The sequence below is a fragment of the Drosophila mojavensis genome, unplaced genomic scaffold (genome assembly GCF_018153725.1).
Source record: "Drosophila mojavensis isolate 15081-1352.22 unplaced genomic scaffold, ASM1815372v1 contig_36, whole genome shotgun sequence".
Lineage (NCBI taxonomy): Eukaryota > Metazoa > Arthropoda > Insecta > Diptera > Drosophilidae > Drosophila > Drosophila mojavensis.
This window is the reverse complement of record NW_025318858.1, coordinates 8628824-8648627: the sequence shown is the minus strand read 5'-3', so window position 1 is coordinate 8648627 and position 19804 is coordinate 8628824. Positions and strand designations below refer to the sequence as shown.

The 19804-nt window shown below is 37.8% G+C and overlaps 1 protein-coding gene across 1 annotated transcript in view; it reads right to left on the bottom strand.

Moving 5' to 3' along the window:
- The window catches only part of LOC6576358 (nephrin), an 88040-nt gene that overhangs the window by 1709 nt on the left and 66527 nt on the right, over positions 1-19804 (bottom strand). Inside the window, exons 11-19 of the mRNA XM_002002313.4 lie at positions 19259-19418; positions 14408-14510; positions 12065-12176; positions 11891-11972; positions 10723-10864; positions 8387-8568; positions 6494-6681; positions 6237-6345; positions 5418-5686 (exon numbers count right to left, since the gene is read on the bottom strand). Of these exons, the coding sequence (XP_002002349.2) occupies positions 5418-5686; positions 6237-6345; positions 6494-6681; positions 8387-8568; positions 10723-10864; positions 11891-11972; positions 12065-12176; positions 14408-14510; positions 19259-19418 (1347 nt within the window). The remainder of the gene's footprint in view (positions 1-5417; positions 5687-6236; positions 6346-6493; positions 6682-8386; positions 8569-10722; positions 10865-11890; positions 11973-12064; positions 12177-14407; positions 14511-19258; positions 19419-19804) is intronic.

The window sequence follows — 19804 nt, the reverse complement described above, 5'->3', positions numbered from 1 at the left end:
GTTTCATGTGAAATTTGTATGCACTTTCTCATGGCAGTTGATAAAGCTAGCTGCTATAGATTGGGCATAATATAAATAGATTGGTTCAACATGATTCATTGTTCAAGCAGAAGAGTTAGCTAAAATTAAATTTATCAAAACCAAGCAGTCAAAGTGCAGATTCAATATCTTAAGTTATCGTTATAACTGGATTCTACTGTACTCCATTTTCACGTAGAGCAATTACTCATTATTTAGCTTTTAAATTTTTCGCAAATCACTTGTTATAAACTATATATAATTTAATGCTATTATTTATTTTATTATTCGGTATTTAATAAATCTATGCTAACCACATATTATCGTATCTGTGTGATGTTGTGTTCACAGATTCATTTATATTGTGCTTAATGAACTTTAATCCTATTATGATTTCAAGCGTATTCACATTTTTATCCAAATTGCCCCGAAATGTTGTGAGAGCATGAAAAGCGAATGTTTAATTATCGAAAAATATATTTCTTTATTTTCTTTTATTTTTGGCAGTTTAATTGAAAATTCTAATTGAAAATCTCTCGATGCGATTACCAAATTGCTGAATTGCATTGCTGCTGCTGCTGTTGCTGCTGTTGCTGCTGTTGAGTTGCAGATTTTTCCTCGATTCGCCTGTTTCTGTTATGTTTGCCCATATTTAAAAATATTTAATTAACGAATTGAGTTATGCCCAATATGGGCAACGCACCATGAGCCACGCCCCAACACTGCCTGCTGGTAATTTAAATGTAATTGACATCAGTGCAGCCAAACTCCATTGGCTGCCCCAAGTCCCCACTGCAATACCCAGCAGCCCAGACTGCTGTTTATCTCCGGAACACGTACTTTTTTTCTTAACTTATATGCCTATTGCAGTGAATAAATATTGTAGGGTATATATGAATATAAATTCATAAAGATTTTGCTTTATCGGTTTAATTAAAATTTAAATGCTGAAGCTATTTCGTTAGGCATCTGTCATTAAATTATTACATCATAAAAGCCGTCTCTGTAAGAAACTTTTTATTCGGATCCTAGAGGGTTACTGATTACAGGGTATTTGCTGGACCTTTCTACCTGTGCATAAACTTGTCTCGAGGCTGAATGTGCTTGAACCTCATATGTCAGAGCAGGGTATGTTGTAGGGGAGCCCAAACTGTTAAAGCATTTCAACGTGTTTAATATAAATATTTATTTATTTATATTTTATATACTTATTTATTTTTATGTATTTATTTATTTATATATATATTTATTTTTATTTATTTTTTTATTTATTTATTTACTAAACTTATGTCTGGACCTGTAACACTTAATTTACTTAGTGTCACGCTATATTTAGGTCAAGAACATCACATAAAAAGACTTCAGTTCGTTATATTGGGTATATTTGAGTACATCACAACAATCCTAAAATAGCTGCATTGCATGTGTCTGGCTCATAACAGCTCAAATTATTTACTTTCAAAGTAAACATGTCTGCTTGTTCGGCACTCATTTCTTTACCTACAGAGTATGTCTTGATCGAGCACACCCCATTGCTACTTATTCGACATTTATTTTGGTTTGGCGCTGCGAATGGGCTTATTGTTCTGTTCTGTTTCAGCTTTCAGGTTAGATTAGTAAAATGCATGCAGGATATTCTATTTGCATATAATGCAATACTATTCATATGCATATGGAATATATATGGTATATTATAGAGAGATATGGCTTGCTCTCTGGTCTGTTGTCAACATGCACATATGGTCACGAGCAGGGAGCACTCTAATCGCACTCGGAACAGCTTATGTTAATCTCGGCCATCTCGACCAGTCGAAATCAAAATCCATAAATGAACTCTAATTGCAAATTTAATGAAATGAAAACAAATGGTTGAGCGGGCGCTTCAAATGCGCAGATGCTCCTATCCCGCATTCATAATTAAAGCCAACAACAACAACAGCACCAAATACAATTTTGGAATAATTTATAGAACTAATAAATAGTGCAAACACGTTCGTTGTCCCCAATTTATGCATTTGTTAAAATCATAATTGTATATAAATGTTTTATTTGTTTTTGGTTTTTCAAAAAAGATGAGAAGAGAGAAATTGAATATTTTATATAAGCTTCACACATTGGAATTGGGAAAACGGTGTCAATTGTTTTAGAAATATTTTCTATATAAGATAAAACTTATTTCCGTTACATATGCACAATTAAATTCCAAATATTTATTAAATTTATGAAAGTATTGTAGTGATAATGATTTATAAAATTTAAAATAAATTACAGTTAAAGTGTTCTAGTCAGGAGCTAACTCTTTTAGGGTTTGAGAACTTGAATAGATTGATAAAACTAAGAGCTAAGTAAAGCAAACCTGCAATTGAAGCACCTACGAATACCTTTGAAATCTTTGGGCTTTTAAGAATTGCAAGAGACACGCAGACAGACGACTGGACAGACAAACAAACTGTCGCATAGCCAGATCGGCTTTCCTCTGATCGACATCGCTTAGTCAATTACGTTTCCTGCTATATGCCACATTCTTCTCATCGGTAAATTTATTCCCAGTGACTTTCCCTTTTCTTCTCTCTCACTTTCACACTCATTTTACCTCATTCCCACCCTCTTCACTCTCTTCATTCGCTGTCTGTCTGTCTCACTCACTCACTTACTCTCACTCTCAATTTCACTCTCTCTCTCTCTCTCTCTCTCTCTCTTTGTCACTCACAGTCTCCCTCTCTTTCTTTCCCACTCACTCACCCTATCCTCTTCCCGTTACCGCCTATCCCTCTCTCGCTCTCATCCCATTTAACCATGACAAATTTGCATATTCAAGATTTCAGCGAAAGTTTTCCATTCCACATTCAATCACATTCAACTGATTTACGGTCACAAAGTCCCGTGCGTGCCCTTCTGCCGCTCCCCTTCAGTCAACAGACTGTGTGTTAGCAATATAAAAATACTGAGAATATTGATTGATTATGGCTAGCTCGACATGATGTATTGGGTTTGTTATCGGGCGAAATAAGGAGCGTAGCTTGCAATTACCTTGTCGCTCTAGCTCTTGGCTGGTTGCCTCTTGCCTGTTGCCTGTTGCCTGTTGCCTCTTACCAGTTGCCTGTTGTTTGGTTGCAATGCAGAAATGCTTGCCGCATTATCCCGGGACTTAGTCAATGGCTTTTATTTATAACTCCCGAGCAGGGTGGAAGGGACATGAGGGAGTGGAGTGGAGGGGTGAAAGAGTGAGCGGCTATGCGTCCGCTCTGACAGTTTAAAAGCTTTTTTTAATAAACACCCCTTGGCATGCTTTGGGGCTTTCGGTTTGAGGTTTTTGGGGCTTGGGGTTTTATTTTATTTTATTTTTTATTGGAATTTGATGCCCGTGCTGCGGTTATCCACACTTTTGTTTAGCAATTTGGCAATTTGAGTATTTGATTGGTTTTTCGGTGTAAACTAACCAAAAGCCCCAATAAATGAAAGTGGAACCGAGAAATTGACAACGTGGCTAATAATAACCAACAAAATATGAACCTGACACGAGGCCGTAATTCGAGACCCTCAAAGCTAGCAAAAAAATATTGCCAAAGGCCGAGCCAATCAAATGGCAATGCAAATGTCAAGGCAATCGTCGAGCTGCTGCTTCAATCACTTTTTGCTCATACTCCAAGCAATTCCTGTTTCGCTTGGATTGCCCATTTTAATTATATTCCACAGTTTGCTGATGCTCATATAGCTTTCCCTTTTCCCTTTGCACTTGCAAAGAGGCAAATTTAATTCTCTTTTGCCTATGCTTATAAATTCTGACAGCCAACTACAGAAATGCACAAATATGCGAGTCTAGTTGGCTCGAGATAAAGTTATTCAATTATATTACTAGAGGTTCATTCTCAATAAATTCCAATTGAATGTATATAAAGCAGAGAATTTTGTATATTTAAATCGTTTCAAAACTTTGAGGCTCACAATATCTACAGAGAAAGCAGATATAGATTACCATATGGATATTGCTCAAACGCAATGGTGCTTAATTTTATCCATTTGCTTAATCTGAACAAGTAGGAAAGCTCTAGTCGAGACTGCTCGACTACGAGATCCCCTGAACCCTTCGAGCTACTGATATTTCAATAATTATTCGCACATACACAGACATACGCACGCACGCATAAACACGCATTGGCTGCAGTGGTTGCTTACTATGGGAACTTAATTGCTCAATAACTTTTCTTGTGGATGTACTTTCATCATGGCTATAACATGAATATGCATGCATTTGCCAAAGCATACGACTCTAGTATAGGAAATACGCCTTTTACAAAGGTGTTGGTGAGACGGTGAATATGGGGGTTAGGGGTAAATTAAAATTAAAATAAAAAAAAAAACCGAAATTGTAAGTTTACATTTAATATTTGGAAGCTCTAACTCTAAAGGTGTAGGACATATAATTAAATAACTAGCTTTCGTTAAGGGTTTTAATCGATAAAAAAATATCGGGGGTAGTTATCGATATTTAGAGAAAAACTCGATATGCGCGTGATATACACGGACCTAGGAAAAAAATTTCAAGTCTCTATCTCTTATATCTTCTGAGATCGACGAGTTCATGAATACGGACGGACTGACGGACGGACAGACAGACGGGCAGGGCCAAATCGACTCAGCTCGTCGCCCTGATCAAAATTATATATACTTTGTGGGGTCTCCTACGCCTCCTTCTGCCTGTTACATACTTTTAACAAAACCATTATACCCTGATTTCCCATTTTGAATGGGTTCAAGGTATAAAAAACAGACATACATATATAACCTATATGGAAATTTGTAAGCCAGGTTTAATTCATTTTGATTATTAATTAATCGATTGATTTTCAATGCCACACAAATGATGAAATGAGGGATTGCTATATACACATTAATCTCAGCTCAGTTCGCATTTGATTATTTGATTTACATATTAGCCGAATTTAATTAAATATTTAGTGATTCTAAACTCTCCAGCCGAATCAATGTATATTCTAAATTAAGGTCCATTGAGCTTGTGTATGGATGAGATTCAAGCATACATATATTTGATTTTGCAAACACACAATTTATTATATCAAAAGTATGTCATGTCAGGTTAAGTCAAATAATTCAAGTTTAGAAAAGCTCATATATAATTAAACACATTTAAAGCCTTCTTCAGACAGGTTATAGCTATTATTAATTTGAATTATGCCTGCAGCAGAGTTTGTACTAATCAGCTTAGACTTTAGTCTAATAATATGTACATAAATTTAATATATATGATATATATTATTACTCTTTAGCTCTTCAGCTTCATTTGGCTTCACTGATCCATAATAAATCCTAAAATCCTTATCAGTTCAACAAAAAACAGTTATTGCTCATTTGGTAAAGACGTCAAGGGAGCTACTTACATTGCCATTGGGTGACCATTTGGAAATGCTGCCAACGAGTCCAGCAGCCGATGGCGTTGCAGCTGCTGCCGCTGCTGCTGTTGCTGATGCTGATGCAGATGCTGTAGCTGAGGCTGTTGTCGCCGCAAACTGATGCGCATCGCGGTCGGCTGCAGGGACAGCAGCAGCCACCGCTGTCGATGTGCTGCTGCCGGTGGCGGTGCCGGTGGCTGTGGTGCTGCCGACATTGGAGGCATTGCTGCCGCTGCTGCCGGCGCTGCTGCCGCCAACTGTGCGATTGAAATTTATTGATGTTGCGTTGCCACGATTTTCGGGGGTCCGAGCAGGAGTTACCATGTGAGGATGCGGTTGCGTTTTAGATTGGCAGATACCATCGTTAAAAATATTTACGATTAAAAGAAAATTGCATCCGTTGATTGGATTGGATTGGATTGGTTATTGGTTCCGTTTCGGGTTGGTTTGCCGAGGTGGTTGATGTTGTTGTAGTAGTTGTTGTTGGTCGTATTGTTATGTTGATGGAATTGATTACGATTACGCGTTGTCCGCACAGCAAAAGTCAGGAAAGCCAGACACAGGCACATGGAAAGTAAATGGCGGAAAAGTAGTCATAAGAATTTGATTAAAGTTCAACATGCACTATAAAATATCAAAATGAGCCCCAAAATGGCAGTGTGAATGTCAAGTCGAATGTTGGATACACTTTAAAACTATCTGAATCGGAATTCGAGTTTAGTGATAAACAAAGTAATTTCCATCTTGATGAATATCTTTGTTAATAACTTGAGCTAGCTGAGTTACTCGAAGAGTAAGGGTACTTACCATATTGTGAGGGTATAACATCTGGATCACGTTCATCCTCGACCAAATCCTCAGATGATTTCGTTTTGATGTCCGTGTGCTGCCAGCGTGGCTTCTCCAGGTTGTTGCTCTGCAAAATGTCATCAAACATTATTAATTGCATGCGCATGGCAAATCAGCAAAATAGCTAAAGTGGAGAGCGGAAAGTCGAAAGTGGAAAGTGAAAAGTGAAAAGTGGCAGCAGGTGGAAAAATGAATCTTCCTTTTCTCACACTCACCTTGAAGACGTCGCCCGCTTGGGTGACCACGCCCGCTGCCGTCGCCTTGTTGCCGTGCTGGCGATTGCGTCGCAGATTGTGCACGAATGTAACCACAAAGATGCGTATCGCGATGGCCACCCCAATAATTATGATGGTTAGAACGCTGCCAACAATCACCGGCGACAGCGTTAGCGTCACATCGTCGTCTGTGTGTTATCGGTATTATTGTTGTCATCAGTTATTGTCGTAATTGCAGGTTGACAATCGTCGGTCATAAATCATCGTCAATTTTAGATAGATTGCCATCGGTCGTCGCAAATAGCACACATGGACATCATGTGTGTGTGTGTGTGTGTTTGTGTGTGGGTGTGTGTGAGTGTGTATGCCATTTCCATTCAATTTAACGTTTGACAGTTTTATTTTTAGGCGATTCGTGTGAGCAGCATATGATTAGAAATTTAGTAATGTGAACGTGAGTTATATTTATATTACAAGACACGGTGCACAGTGGAGCGAGTTGCACAAAATTCTGGGTAAAATATAATTATATGTGTCTTGAAAGACTGCTTGGCTTGGAAAATATGATTAAATATAATAGTATATATTAAAAGATTGCTTTGCTTGTTTATTGTATTAAGTCAACTGCAAGACTCAACTTGAAATTGGAAAAATAATACCTAGCTTATCATTATGCCTATTACATTAGATTTGGGATTGAATAGGATTACTAAGACTATAATTTCAGCAATTCGACATGCTGAAAACTTATCTAGCAGCGAATATTAATATAAGAGGGAATATCCCTTTAGAAAATATAATTTAGAAAACTTTGGCATGTTTTTATTTTTATTTTTGTTTTATTAATAATTATTATTATTTTTTTTTTTATATACATTTAACTTAATATATGTTTATTTAATTTTAATTATTTATTATTTTTTGTTTTTAATTTATTATTATTATTATTTTTTATTTATTTATATTTATTTCATGTTAGTTATTTACCATTTATTTATTTTTTATATAATTATTTTATTTTTTTTTTTTTTATTTATTTATTTATTTTTTTTTTATATATATATATTTTATTTATTTAATTTTTTTAGAATTTTTTTCCTATTTTGTATTTTTTGTATTTTTTTTTTTTTTTTGCAGCTCTTTGATATTCTTTTTAATTAATTGTTTTTTTTTTTTTTTTTTTTTTTTTCCTTCTATATTGTATTTAGTTTTGTATTTCAATTTATTTTCTTTATTTTATTGATATTTTTTTTTAGTTTGATTTCTCTATTGCAGCTTTCTGCTTTATAGCGTAGTTTAATCAATGCTTTATGCATTGAAAATCAGCTTTGAATGAATATTATGCAGATAGCTTAAGCTCAGCATTCCTTAAAGTCGTACTCATACTCACATATTTGTTATTCGTCTGTGCAATGGAATATGAGCAATGGAATAACTAACTACTTCATACATATGTATATATGTATATATAATATAACGATATTTTGTTACTGCTGCTCCTGCTGATGCTGCTGCAGTGCAGCTGGCAGATCTGAAAGCAATTTTGCACATATTTCAGGGCAGCAGAGGGTGGCCCAAGCAGAAGTCGGGCTTGTTGATTATGTGAGTACTTCAGATGTGAGTACTAGTACCTGTCAAGTGTCGCTGCCATATGTGGAGTTGCTAGTAGGCGAGTAGACAACAACAAGACTGGCCTGGGATTAAAACATGAAATCACTGAAAAGCAGCTGACTCGGGTGGGCTATGCTCTCAGAGGCTGCTTTTCCGTGTCAAATGCAAGTAGCAGCCCAACAATTCCCATCCATCAATCAAGCCTAGCCAGTCGAGTGTATTTGTGTGTGTAAGTGAATGAGTGTGTGTGTGTGTGTGTTTGTTATGTTGCGTGCCACTCACCTGTCTTGTAAGCCGTTGAACCAATTATGAAATCGGGCAACAGATATGCTGCACTGCGTCCTTTTTGATTGTAGGAATAAATGCGCAGCCTCAACGAGTTGTTCTCCTGCATCATCATCGAGGTGAGCGTGTCCAGATTCTCCAGCGAGAAGAGCGCCTCCTCCGCGTTGCTCAGATTGAATCTGTGCAAAGATTTAGAGCGTCATCATACACATTCGTATTATTACTATCATCATTATGTATTATTAAATCAGCATGGCAAATCAACAGCTCTAAGCCCTTAATCATGTGCAATCAAATGTCAGCTTGGCACTGAAACCCTCTGGCTTATATCTATATATAAATATAGATTCCTTTTTTTTTTTTTTTTTGGCAGCTTACGCCTTTTACATTTCTGCTTGGACTATGCGGCCCAAATTAAGCGAAAACCCCCACAGCCCGCCCAATGCCCCAGACACACACCGAACCGAAGCCCAAATCTAACCGAAGCATTGCTCCAATCATGACCTCAATTTAAATTTGATGGCTTTTGCCTCGTTGCGGCTTTCACTTGTCTCTTGTCTCCTGTCTTCTCTTTTATTTTTTTCTTCTCTTTATTTTTTGGCAAACTCTGAAATATTAGGGTTCAATGTCTACATACATTTTGCATCATTTTTTCATCCCCTGGAATGCTCTCAGCTTGAGGTATTAGAGATTCATGAAGCAATACGTAATACACTGAGCGAAGACTGAGTCTGAATTTATAATTATTGTAATTGAGCCAAAAATGTTGTCTTCTTATAAAAATGTTTATTATTTTCCTTAGCATAAATCAAATAAGACATGGAAAGCATAAGGAATACCCTGAATAAATGGAGGCATATATATTTAACAGCAATAATTTCTCTTCTTTTACACAAATTATAATTCATTATTTATTTCATATTTCATTATTCTTTGTATATATATATTTAAGTTTTTCTATATCTCTATATCTCATGTCATATTCTCTCTACATAATTTTCATTCTGCTCTATCAATTTTATAGAGCATTAAAAGTTCATCTTAGCCCAGCAAATTCTACTCTCTTCTTCTTCCTCATATGCCATTTACATCAACAAACATTTTTACATTGATGAGGACGTTTGTTGCGTTTTAGCGCAATCTCTTTGAATGAGGGTCCTTTGATATTTTTTCTGGAGCTGCTGCCCGCTGCCCAAACAACACATCTCCCCTCAGGCCATTTTGGCATTGTTTTAATAAGCAATATTTATTAAATGTTTGCGGGTTTGCTTCGATTCGTTTCGAGAAAATTTATACATTGCCTGCCGCATAATGTAATCTGTGTGTGGGTGTGTCTGTGTGTGTGTGTGTGTGCATATGAATACGATTCGATTCTTTTTGGGCTTGAGCTCGGTAATAAAATGCGCATCTTTTTAAACACGCATTTGACATGCATATAAATTGTTGATTTGCGCTGGCAAAATGTTTGGAATGGAAGCAACTTGGCCCGAAGTCCCTCTCTTTTACGCCTAATTACACACTCGCCCCTGCTAAGAGCAGGAGGTGTAGTCGCTTTTGACTCGCCTCCTGCCTCTCTGTCTCCCTCTTGCTGTCGCTTCGCAATTGTCCAACTGAAACTGATATTGAATAATATCGCATTCGGGAGGCTGTCAAATGCAGAAAGAAGTTCTCCCCATTGTGTGGGGATGTGGTGGATGCGGGCGTGGGCATGGGAGACCATTATAAATATATCTTTAATTTATAAATTTTATGTAAATAAGCATCTCTATATGCACATATATATATTTATAAATGAGTTTCTATAGATATTCAGGCATTGAACTGTTAAACAAATACAAAACCAAATACAAATGAAATTCTTCGAAGCCATTGAGTAGTATATATGTATATATTGTATATATGTTTGCATTATTACGTATTCGCCCCGTACGTAGCTATTCGATATTTATGTAACATTAAGAAACTCTTACTACACTTAAATTCACACAGTTTATAAATTTGTAGGAGTTATGCATTTTTTTTTTAGTTTTCTCAACTCTTTTTCTTTTTCTTTTATGTTATTAATACACTTGCAACGCAGTTTGATTAACCTCAGGTTATATTTAATCGCATATTTGACTTTTTTGACATATGCTGAAAAGCTGAGCCTTGGGGTGGCAGCCAAGCAAAGTTCCCCAAACGTAATCCGCTTATAAGCAATCCACAGAGGAAAACGTGCTTGCTCTTTATGTCTCCCTGTGTCTGTCTACGTGTGTGCTTGTGTGTGTGTTTGTGTGTGCCCATCCGTTTGTTGTAGTTGTCGGTTTATACGTGTAGCTGATTAATATGCTTACCTGGTAATGCCGGTGCGTGTTGAAAACATTTCGAGCACAAATATTTGCGGCAGGCCGCCATCGTAGCCGGGTATGCATTGTATGTCAACACTCAGTTCGGTGCGATTGAAGATGCTGCAATTGCTGACGCCATTTGGCAGAGCTGCGCCCAGATGGTCGGAATCGGAATTTATGTGGTCCAATGTTTACAGATAGTGCAGCAAGTTAACATGAATGAGAAAGCGAGAAAGCAGGAAAGAAGAGCAATGAACAGTTGTTCTGTTGTTACAGCGAGAGCCCATGAGTGTTTGCTTGTGGCCTTAACGTGTTCAGGCCAGAAGAAAAACCCTCAGCGGGCAGATATACACACAGAAATCAGTTGCTACGGTTAAACAATGCAAATGAATGTAAATAGCCTGGTGCCTTTGGTGTATTTATATTGTATATGCATCGCAGTTGAATTTTAAGACTGTAGACAACAGATGTATCACACTCGGTTAACAGCAATGAGCAATCTACGAATACACCCAAAGACTCTCACTCAAATACTTTCTGTACTCTTCGATCTGCTCTCTCAAACTACTTCTTTTATCGCTCTGATGCCTGCCATGCATCTGTTGCACTCACACCTATATATCTTCAGCTCTCATTACGCTGCTGCATTGCAGACCAATCAGAACAAAGATCGCAAATGGTTGACTCATTTTTCGCTCTCTCCACAGCAATGGCTGATCCGCTAGCGCTGTAAGCTGAGTGAGAGTGGAATAGAGAACGTCACTTAACAGAGCGGCCACTGCTGTTGAGTGCGTGAGAACAAAAAGCATGCTATAAGTGATTGTAGACAACAGACATCTCTCTCCACAGCAATTTCCACTCTGTTAAGTTATTCTGTCTGTTAAGAACAGCCCATTTCCTTACATCGAAGAGTGATAATGGTGTCTGAGCTATATTTTACACTCTCCACAGCAATGCCCTCTGTAATCTCTGTCGTGCATCTCACTTACTCGCACTTATGTTCATTCGTGCTCTGAGCATTTCTGTAGCTCAAATAGAGATTAAAAGCCTGAGCCATTGCTCCAGAACACAGAATGTACAAATACTACAACTGATATATACAGATAAATAAACATAGCAACTTTTCATGTGAATATTTCTTAATATAGCTGTAGTTGAACTACCGATGAATTACCTGCTAAAACAACTTGAAAGAGACAGGGATGCTGCTGTGTTCCCACTTCGTTAGCTGCCCAGCAGGACAGTGTACCATAGTCCTGCAAATATGTCAAGTAAAAAAAATATTTATATACTTATATATATACGTTTTTTCTACGCTTCTTAATTGGTCAAGGTAGATGGCCTTTACCTGATCTGTAACCGGAGTGTACTTTAAAATGCTGCGGCTTCCATTCACACTGAATCGTTCACTGCCCACGTCCAGAGTTTCGCCTGAGTTGTTAAATTTCCAGCGAAATGTTCTGCATGTGTTTGTTGGTTTTATTTTTATCATTGTTGTTGGTGTTGTTATTGTTGTTGTTGTTGTTTGTGTTGCGTTGACATTTTGACAGTTGCGTTGTCAGTGGCAAGCGCATGCAAAAGACAGAAACATCAGTCCAGCCAATGGGCGAATGTCACATGGGAGAGAGAGAGAGAGGCATGTTTGAAAAGTCTTACATTTTTAAAATGGCTCGTTAAAATATTAAAGGTTAAACACATACACAAACACACACAGTATTACAGTTGACCACCGTAGATGAACAGAGTTGACTCCGCTTCGCACATGAAAAGCCTCTTAAAAGGTTAATTATCTCTGGCATATTCGGTTGGACGCTTTCAGTTTTTCTCACGGCTTTAATAAATTATTTATAACTATATGCAAATATATGTAATGAAATCAATCAATAAACTATCTGCAGAAGCATAAAATTGAAAAGAGAAGAGGCTTAACAGCGCTGTTAAAGGTCAACTCTCATTGCCCAGTTAACAGCCACAGAGCGGACAAAATGCGCTAAAAGATTGCGTAGCAGAACACAAAAGAACATACTTAGAGCTAACAGCACCGTTAAATGCCATCGCTCGATTCCACTATAAACATCCAGAGAGCGGTAAGAGTGTGCAATGAATCAGCACAACATTAAACTTATTTATGTTCACAGAAGAGAGCAACAGTGTTAACAGCAGAAAGATGCTATATTACTTTGGCAGCAGAACTAAACGAACCCTTCATGCTGCTCCTTATGTAAAGTCGGAAATGAATTCGATATCCATAGCGGAAAAGCGATGTTAGTGCTCGACTACGCTCTGTTAGCATGAACTAACAGCGAGTATAGCATATCTGTTAAAAAAAAACTCAATATTAATCAATCACAATCTTGCAGCAAACTAACATAAAAGTTTAACGGCAACATTTAGTAATAAATTTTATAATAAATGTACTATTTCTATTCTCAGTGAAAATACTTATAAAATCAACTTTCAGCTTCATTTACATTTTTAAAGATTTTCCGCTTTAATTCTTACTCTACCCAATGATTTGCATTTTTCACGAAATGATACTTTAATTTAAGAATTACACACGACAAAAGCAATGCCGACAAAAAGAGGATCAACAAAATGGCTGACATCGCTGTCAAGCAGTTAAATGCTGATAAATTAACTTGTAGCCGCCCACCTTGGGCTAGCCCAGCGGCGCGCAGCTAGTCCCTCCGCCGGCCTTAAAAAGTATGCAGCCGTTTTTTTTAACGCTCAAGCTGAGCAACGGCCGCGGGCGAGGCTTGCCCCTCTCACTCACACTGCAGCCCGTCCCGCGTCGCCTAGAGCCCGCTCTCGCAGCTGTACCACAACAATTACATAGGGCAGCTGCGCTGCCAGCGGTAACAACGCGCATATTTTGCGCCAGCTAATGATTAATTATTTTAGCATAAAGCGTCAACTCAAGACGCAGCCACAGACACCAACAAAAGCAACAACAGCAACGAAAATAGCAAGCCCTACAACAACAAAAGGAGAAAAACAGAACGAAAAATTGAAATTATATACAAGACAAGGCAGCTGGACAGACGCACAGAGAAAGAGAGAGAGAGAGAGAGAATGAAACATAGGGAGAGGAACGACGCGAGACGAGCATAAAGTCGCTCGACAGGCCACAGCGGTGCGTTGTGGTGCGAAGGCGGCGGCTGGCTCATTAAAAAAACATTAAAGTGGGGCAAATGTGGCAATGCGAATTAACAGAGTCCAGCAGTGAGCGCCAGCGCAGCTGCCTTCCCTCACCCCCACACCCACCCCCTCGCGCTCCACTCACTGTAGCGGCAGCTGCATATTTAAAATAAATTAAAGTGCCTCACATTAGCCAAGGCGTGGCAAGCAGGGACAACGCTTTGAAGTGCCGGCAAATCAAAATATTGCTGAATTTCGCACATTTCCTAACATACAAACAGCATTTTCCGTTTCGCTTACCCATGCAATAACACACAGACACACGCACACCCACACACACATATATATATAGAGATACAGCCATTTGTCAATTTAGCAAACTTCCATGCAACAGGAAACCGGAAGCAATTGCCTACATAACAAAAAAAGAGAGAGAGAAGGAGAGACAAAGCCTTGCCAGCGGCGCGGGAAGGGTTGCAGAGCAATGAATTTTCTTTTGCTGTTTTTCGATTTTTTTTCTTGTTTTTTTTTTTTTTTTTCTGTCAAAACTTACCGTGGCGGTGGATCCGCTTGTATCTCGCATACAACCTCAACAGTCTCATCCTTGGAGGCACCAATTAGTATAACGCGATCCGTGTGCTTGCAAACAGGTGTATCTGAAAGAGAAGCAAAGAGAACAATGTGAATATGTAGTCAAATATATATGTATGTATGAATAAGTGTTAAGGTAAATATATATATATATATATATATATATATATATATATATATATATATATATATATATATATATATATATATATGTATGAACACATATAACAGATATACATAGGTATATGCAATAAATATACATATAATCTTTACTATCATTGTTAGTAAACAATTATTATTATTGTATCAAATAAATAATTATATCAAATAAAAAAAAAAATGCTTTTAAATATTCAGCATAGATTATTCATTCACTATATATTTTTGTTGAAATTTTGAATTATTTATTTGTTTTATATTATTTATTTTACTTTTTTATATTTTTATTTTATTTAATTTATAATTAATTTGTTATTAGCATTAAAAATTGAACTCAACTCAGCACTAATAGCAATAATAAAAACTCGACCAATATAAGTATTTATATCAATATCTATGAAATTAAATATTTCCTATTTATATACCATATTCAATATAGTTATTTTTTTTTTTTACTATTCCGCAAATAGTATTTATTTATTATATTGTATATTTCGAATATTTTATTACTTATTTATTATTCACAACATTAATAAATATCCCTTCAGGCAACGATAATAATTGAATCATTTTCACGGCGAAATCAAATTAATCGCGACTCTCGCGAAATCAATAGTACCAAAAATAATTCATATAGTACACAAGAGAAGACATCTATAGCTACTTTTATAGCAGTAAATTAGCTTGCAAATGCGAAAAAAAAGAAAAGAAAAATAAAAGAACAAAATAAACAATAGCAAGAAAAAAAAGCGCAGAGAAAAATGAGGCAACTCATTTTCTTTTGCTTGCCAAGTTGCTGGGGCGTTGATCACGTTGAGGCAAACGCACAAAAGTGATTTAGACAGCTGGGCGGCTCACTCATCAGTTAGGCTACGAGTGGGCAGAGCAGTGGGGTGCGGTGCGGGGCCGGGCGTAGGAATAGGGGTTGGCAGTCAGTCAGTGTCAAAGGCAACGATGGGTGGCAACGCGTTGGCGTTCTTGTTTACTTGAAATTAATTGATGTGGCAACATGATTTAGTACTCGCAGGTAAATAAGGCGTTCATAAATGTTAAAGGATTATTAGCTGACAGCACACGTGGCGTATGCGTAATTTCACGTTGTTGTCAACAGAACGCCCTCCACCGGCACCCACCACTCCCTCGTACCTTTCATCCATAGCGTTAAAGACCAAAACCCCAACCACCGACCACCAACTCCCAGAACCCCAAAAACCCCCAGCAGAGAAACCAAACGCATTAGCAGTCAGGCAAGTTGAATTTTTGATGAATTGTTTGTCTTAAAAATTTACAAAAGGGCGTAATTAATTAGCCAAAAAATAACAACTCCGCTCTCTTCCTCTTCCTGTTTCGCTTCCCTGTTGTAATTGTTGCTGTTGCTTATTTAAATTACGAGTTCACGAGGGCTGTTTGATCAGTCGACAGCTAATTAGGCAGCACTCGAGACAGCACTTGAATAAGCACTTGTTGCTGGCACAAACGCCCAAAGTTCAATGACATCAAACATAATGTAGGAAATTACATTGCGAGAGAGAGAGAGAGAGATAGAGTGAGAGGGCGATAGAGAGGAGAAAGAGATGGTGGTTAAGAGCGAGAGAGAAAGAAAGGAATAGCAGCAGAGTCATCGAGAGAGAAACATATTTAAAGCCAGACTGAGAGAGAGGGAAAGTCATACAGAGAGAGAGAGAGAGAGAGAGAGAGAGAGAGAGAGAGAGAGAGAGAGAGAGAGAGAGAGAGATAGAAACTGAGCGAAAGCATGTGATTTTGCCTTTGATACTTATCGCAGAGGTTAAAAATGTGAGAAGGCTGAAATAGCTGAAATTCCTCCTGGATTAAATTATGAATAGAATTAATTAGCAAATTAAAAGCAGAAATTTCTATAAATAAACTGGAATTTGGTATTAGTAGTTAAGATAAGCTGAGGTGTTTGTGGAGTGAGTTTTACTCTATGGAACATAAACTGTTGTTAAATAATCAAACTTCTTTCACTTCACAGGGTTTCTTTGCTAGCGCTTAATGCACAAAAATCTGCAGACAAAAATATGCAATATATAAAAAATCGTTGCATAACTTAAGGGGCTGTTACTGCAAACAATGTTTTAATATGTTGTAAATATGTTATGTAACTAATGTTACTTTAAAATAACTATGCAGTGTAAAAGCCACGACGCCAGCGAAATCAAATTATCATTCAGGGATCGACGCGTTCATATATACGAACGGACGGACAGACAGACGAACCACCTCCACACCTCCATCAGTCTGTTACATACACACACAAATTTATTACTATTCAGTGTATAAAAACTGATGCAAATCTGCTTTCTACAGCAGCTGAGCTCCCATGGTCTGTAAACATGTTTAAATACTCTTACATATTAAGCATATTTATACATATAGACTTATTTGTGTACATGTAATGCTTCTTTAAGCATTAGCTGCAATTGAAAAGAAATATAAGTTTGTCGCTTGAACAAAAACCAGCAGACGACAACAGCAGCAGCAGGAGGAGGAGGAGCAGCAGCAGGAGTAGCAGCAGCGGGACTGCTTTGTAGAGGCATTTAATTTATGGCTCGAAGCAATGCGTCAGTCTAGTTGCATGTAGCAAAGAGGAGAAGTAGAAGCGGCATTTGAATTGCTGTTGCAACATGTGTATGGCCCAGAGGCAAGAAAAAAAAATGAGAAAAAAAAAGGACGGGCTACAGACTATATATGCCGCTAAATCCGGCTCCGAAACTCATTATGAGCGCGATCAGCAGCCGAGCGAAGGCGCTTGTCAAATTGCTTGAATTAAAGCGCAGCTGCAGCAGCAGCAGGAGCAGGAGAAGAGCTGAAGCTGAAGCTGCAGCTGGCAACATTTCGCGGCCTGTTAAATTGAAGCATAATTCCGCGGCAGCTGCAGCAGCAGCAATGAAATATGAGGCAACGCATGTGGCAAGCATATGAAAAGCGACTGGATTTTCCAGATAAGCGACGCAAGGCTTTGGATGATGAGCGCTAGCGAGGAGGTTTACTGCTGCCTGCTATAGCTGCTGTATCTGCCGCTGCTGCTGCTGCTGCAAGGATGATGATGAGCGCTAGCGAGGAGGTTTACTGCTGCCTGCTATAGCTGCTGTATCTGCCGCTGCTGCTGCTGCTGCTGCTGCTGCTGTTGGCAAAATGTTGTATTTATGCAAAAAGCGGAATGAAAAATATTTTCACAGCCTTGACTTGCAACTGCGCCACATCGAGACGACGCCGTCGACGAGAGCGACAACAACTCAACTCGAGTTCAGCTCAAGAGCTCCAGTTGTAAAATGAAAACGGTCGAGCGAAACAAAAATGGAAGAAAAAAAAAACTTGCAATACATAAAAAAAAAAAAAAAAAGTAAAGGTTGCTGTGGTGGCGAGGGGAGTGGGCTATAGCGGTGAGGGGAGTGGGCCGTGGTGTCGCCGCTGTAGCCTGACAACGTCGCTGTCTCACTGTGTGATAAGAGACATGGGTCAAAGGGTCAGCCAGAGAGCCAGACAACCAGATAGATGAGGCATTCCAGCAAACTGCGCATAAGACCAACTGATGCGAAGCGAAAACAAAAGAACTGAATGGGATTACAGGGTATATGTGACTTATCTATGATTTTGATATACAGGAAAATAAAGTATAGGCAACAATGCTCGGAGATCCCTTTCAATATGTCTAAATATATATTTTCAATATATGAATATGTTTTGAAACACAGGCAAACAAGTTAAAGGAACAACTCTCTTGGGTCGTGAAGAGTCTTGCGCGTTGATGTAGAGGAGAACAGAGTACAGAAAAGAATTCTCTAGGATTCAAGGATACGGAGGTCTCTCTATATGTCTGATTTATATTTTCTAAAAATTAGACCTCAAGCTGTTCTTTCAGTATATGAATAAACACTCTTGAGTATATGCCTGAACTATTTGTTGAGTATTGTGCTTACTTAGAATATATGAAGAGAGATTTGATACATACATTGACAATCCCAGAGAGTTGTCATGAATATATGTATGAATTCTGGGATTGTAGGGTAGGGCAAATAAATAAATAAATAAATATGTCTGTTCTGTGTTATGAGAAGAGTCTTGAGTCCATTACGTATATGAAGAGAACTTTGATATAAAGACAAACAAAATACGGGCAATAAATCTATAGGAACTCCTGAGCAGCTCTCTATCAACTTGTGAATATATATAGGAAAACATATAGGCAACAACTTTCTGGTATTATAGGGTTAATGCTTGATCTATGTAGTGAGAAGAGTCTTGCGCATCCATTCAATATTTGAAGAGATGATATACAGGAAAGCACAGAATATACCTGATCCATGCTCCCTTGCAGGCAACATCTCTCTATCAACATCTCCTGATCAAAGCATTGAGCACACTCTAGCAGCATCTCTTTATATATGTATGTGTATTCATATGCCCACATATTTATTTTACTCACATTGATCTATGCTCTCTGGAAATATCTTTGAATATAGTTTTGATATGTAGGTAAACAAAGTATAAGCAACATCTCTCTAGATTTAAAGAGTATATGCTTGATCAATATGTCGAGCAGATTCGTGCAGCCTCTCTTTATATATTTATGTAAATTTATATTTATATGTATATATGCGTATATTCTTCTCCACATATTTGTTCTACTCACATTTAACGCGCAGCGGCAACTGATTGCTGACCGTTTCGCCTTCGTCGTTGATGGCGCTGCACGCATAATTTCCGGCATAGTGTTTCGTTATCTTCTGCAGCACCAGGCTCTGATTGGAGCGTATGACGCGAGCCGAGGTATTGTGTTCCAAGTGAATGCCCTGTATGGAATAGTAAAGGATATTTATTGTTCAAGCAAAAATATTATTATTGTTATTGTGGGCTGTGTGAGAAATGTTTGATCAAAGGAATATGAAATATTAAAGAATGGAGGCCCACGAAAGAGTGTGAAAGGCCCAAGTCTCTTATTGAAATTTGGAGCATATTTCAGGCAGATATTATTTATTTTCTGGCACATATATCGACTTCTCTTTGTTAGGAAAAGTTTTCTGTCAGTTGCCGTCAGTATTTGCCAAACATCTATTTTCAATTGATAGACATTCTTCATCTCACTGTCATATTTTCGGCAAACGATTGCAATTTCAATTTGCCTGAGATGTGCGATGCAATCGAGTCGAGCTTGTTAGGCCATTCAGAAAGCCCAACA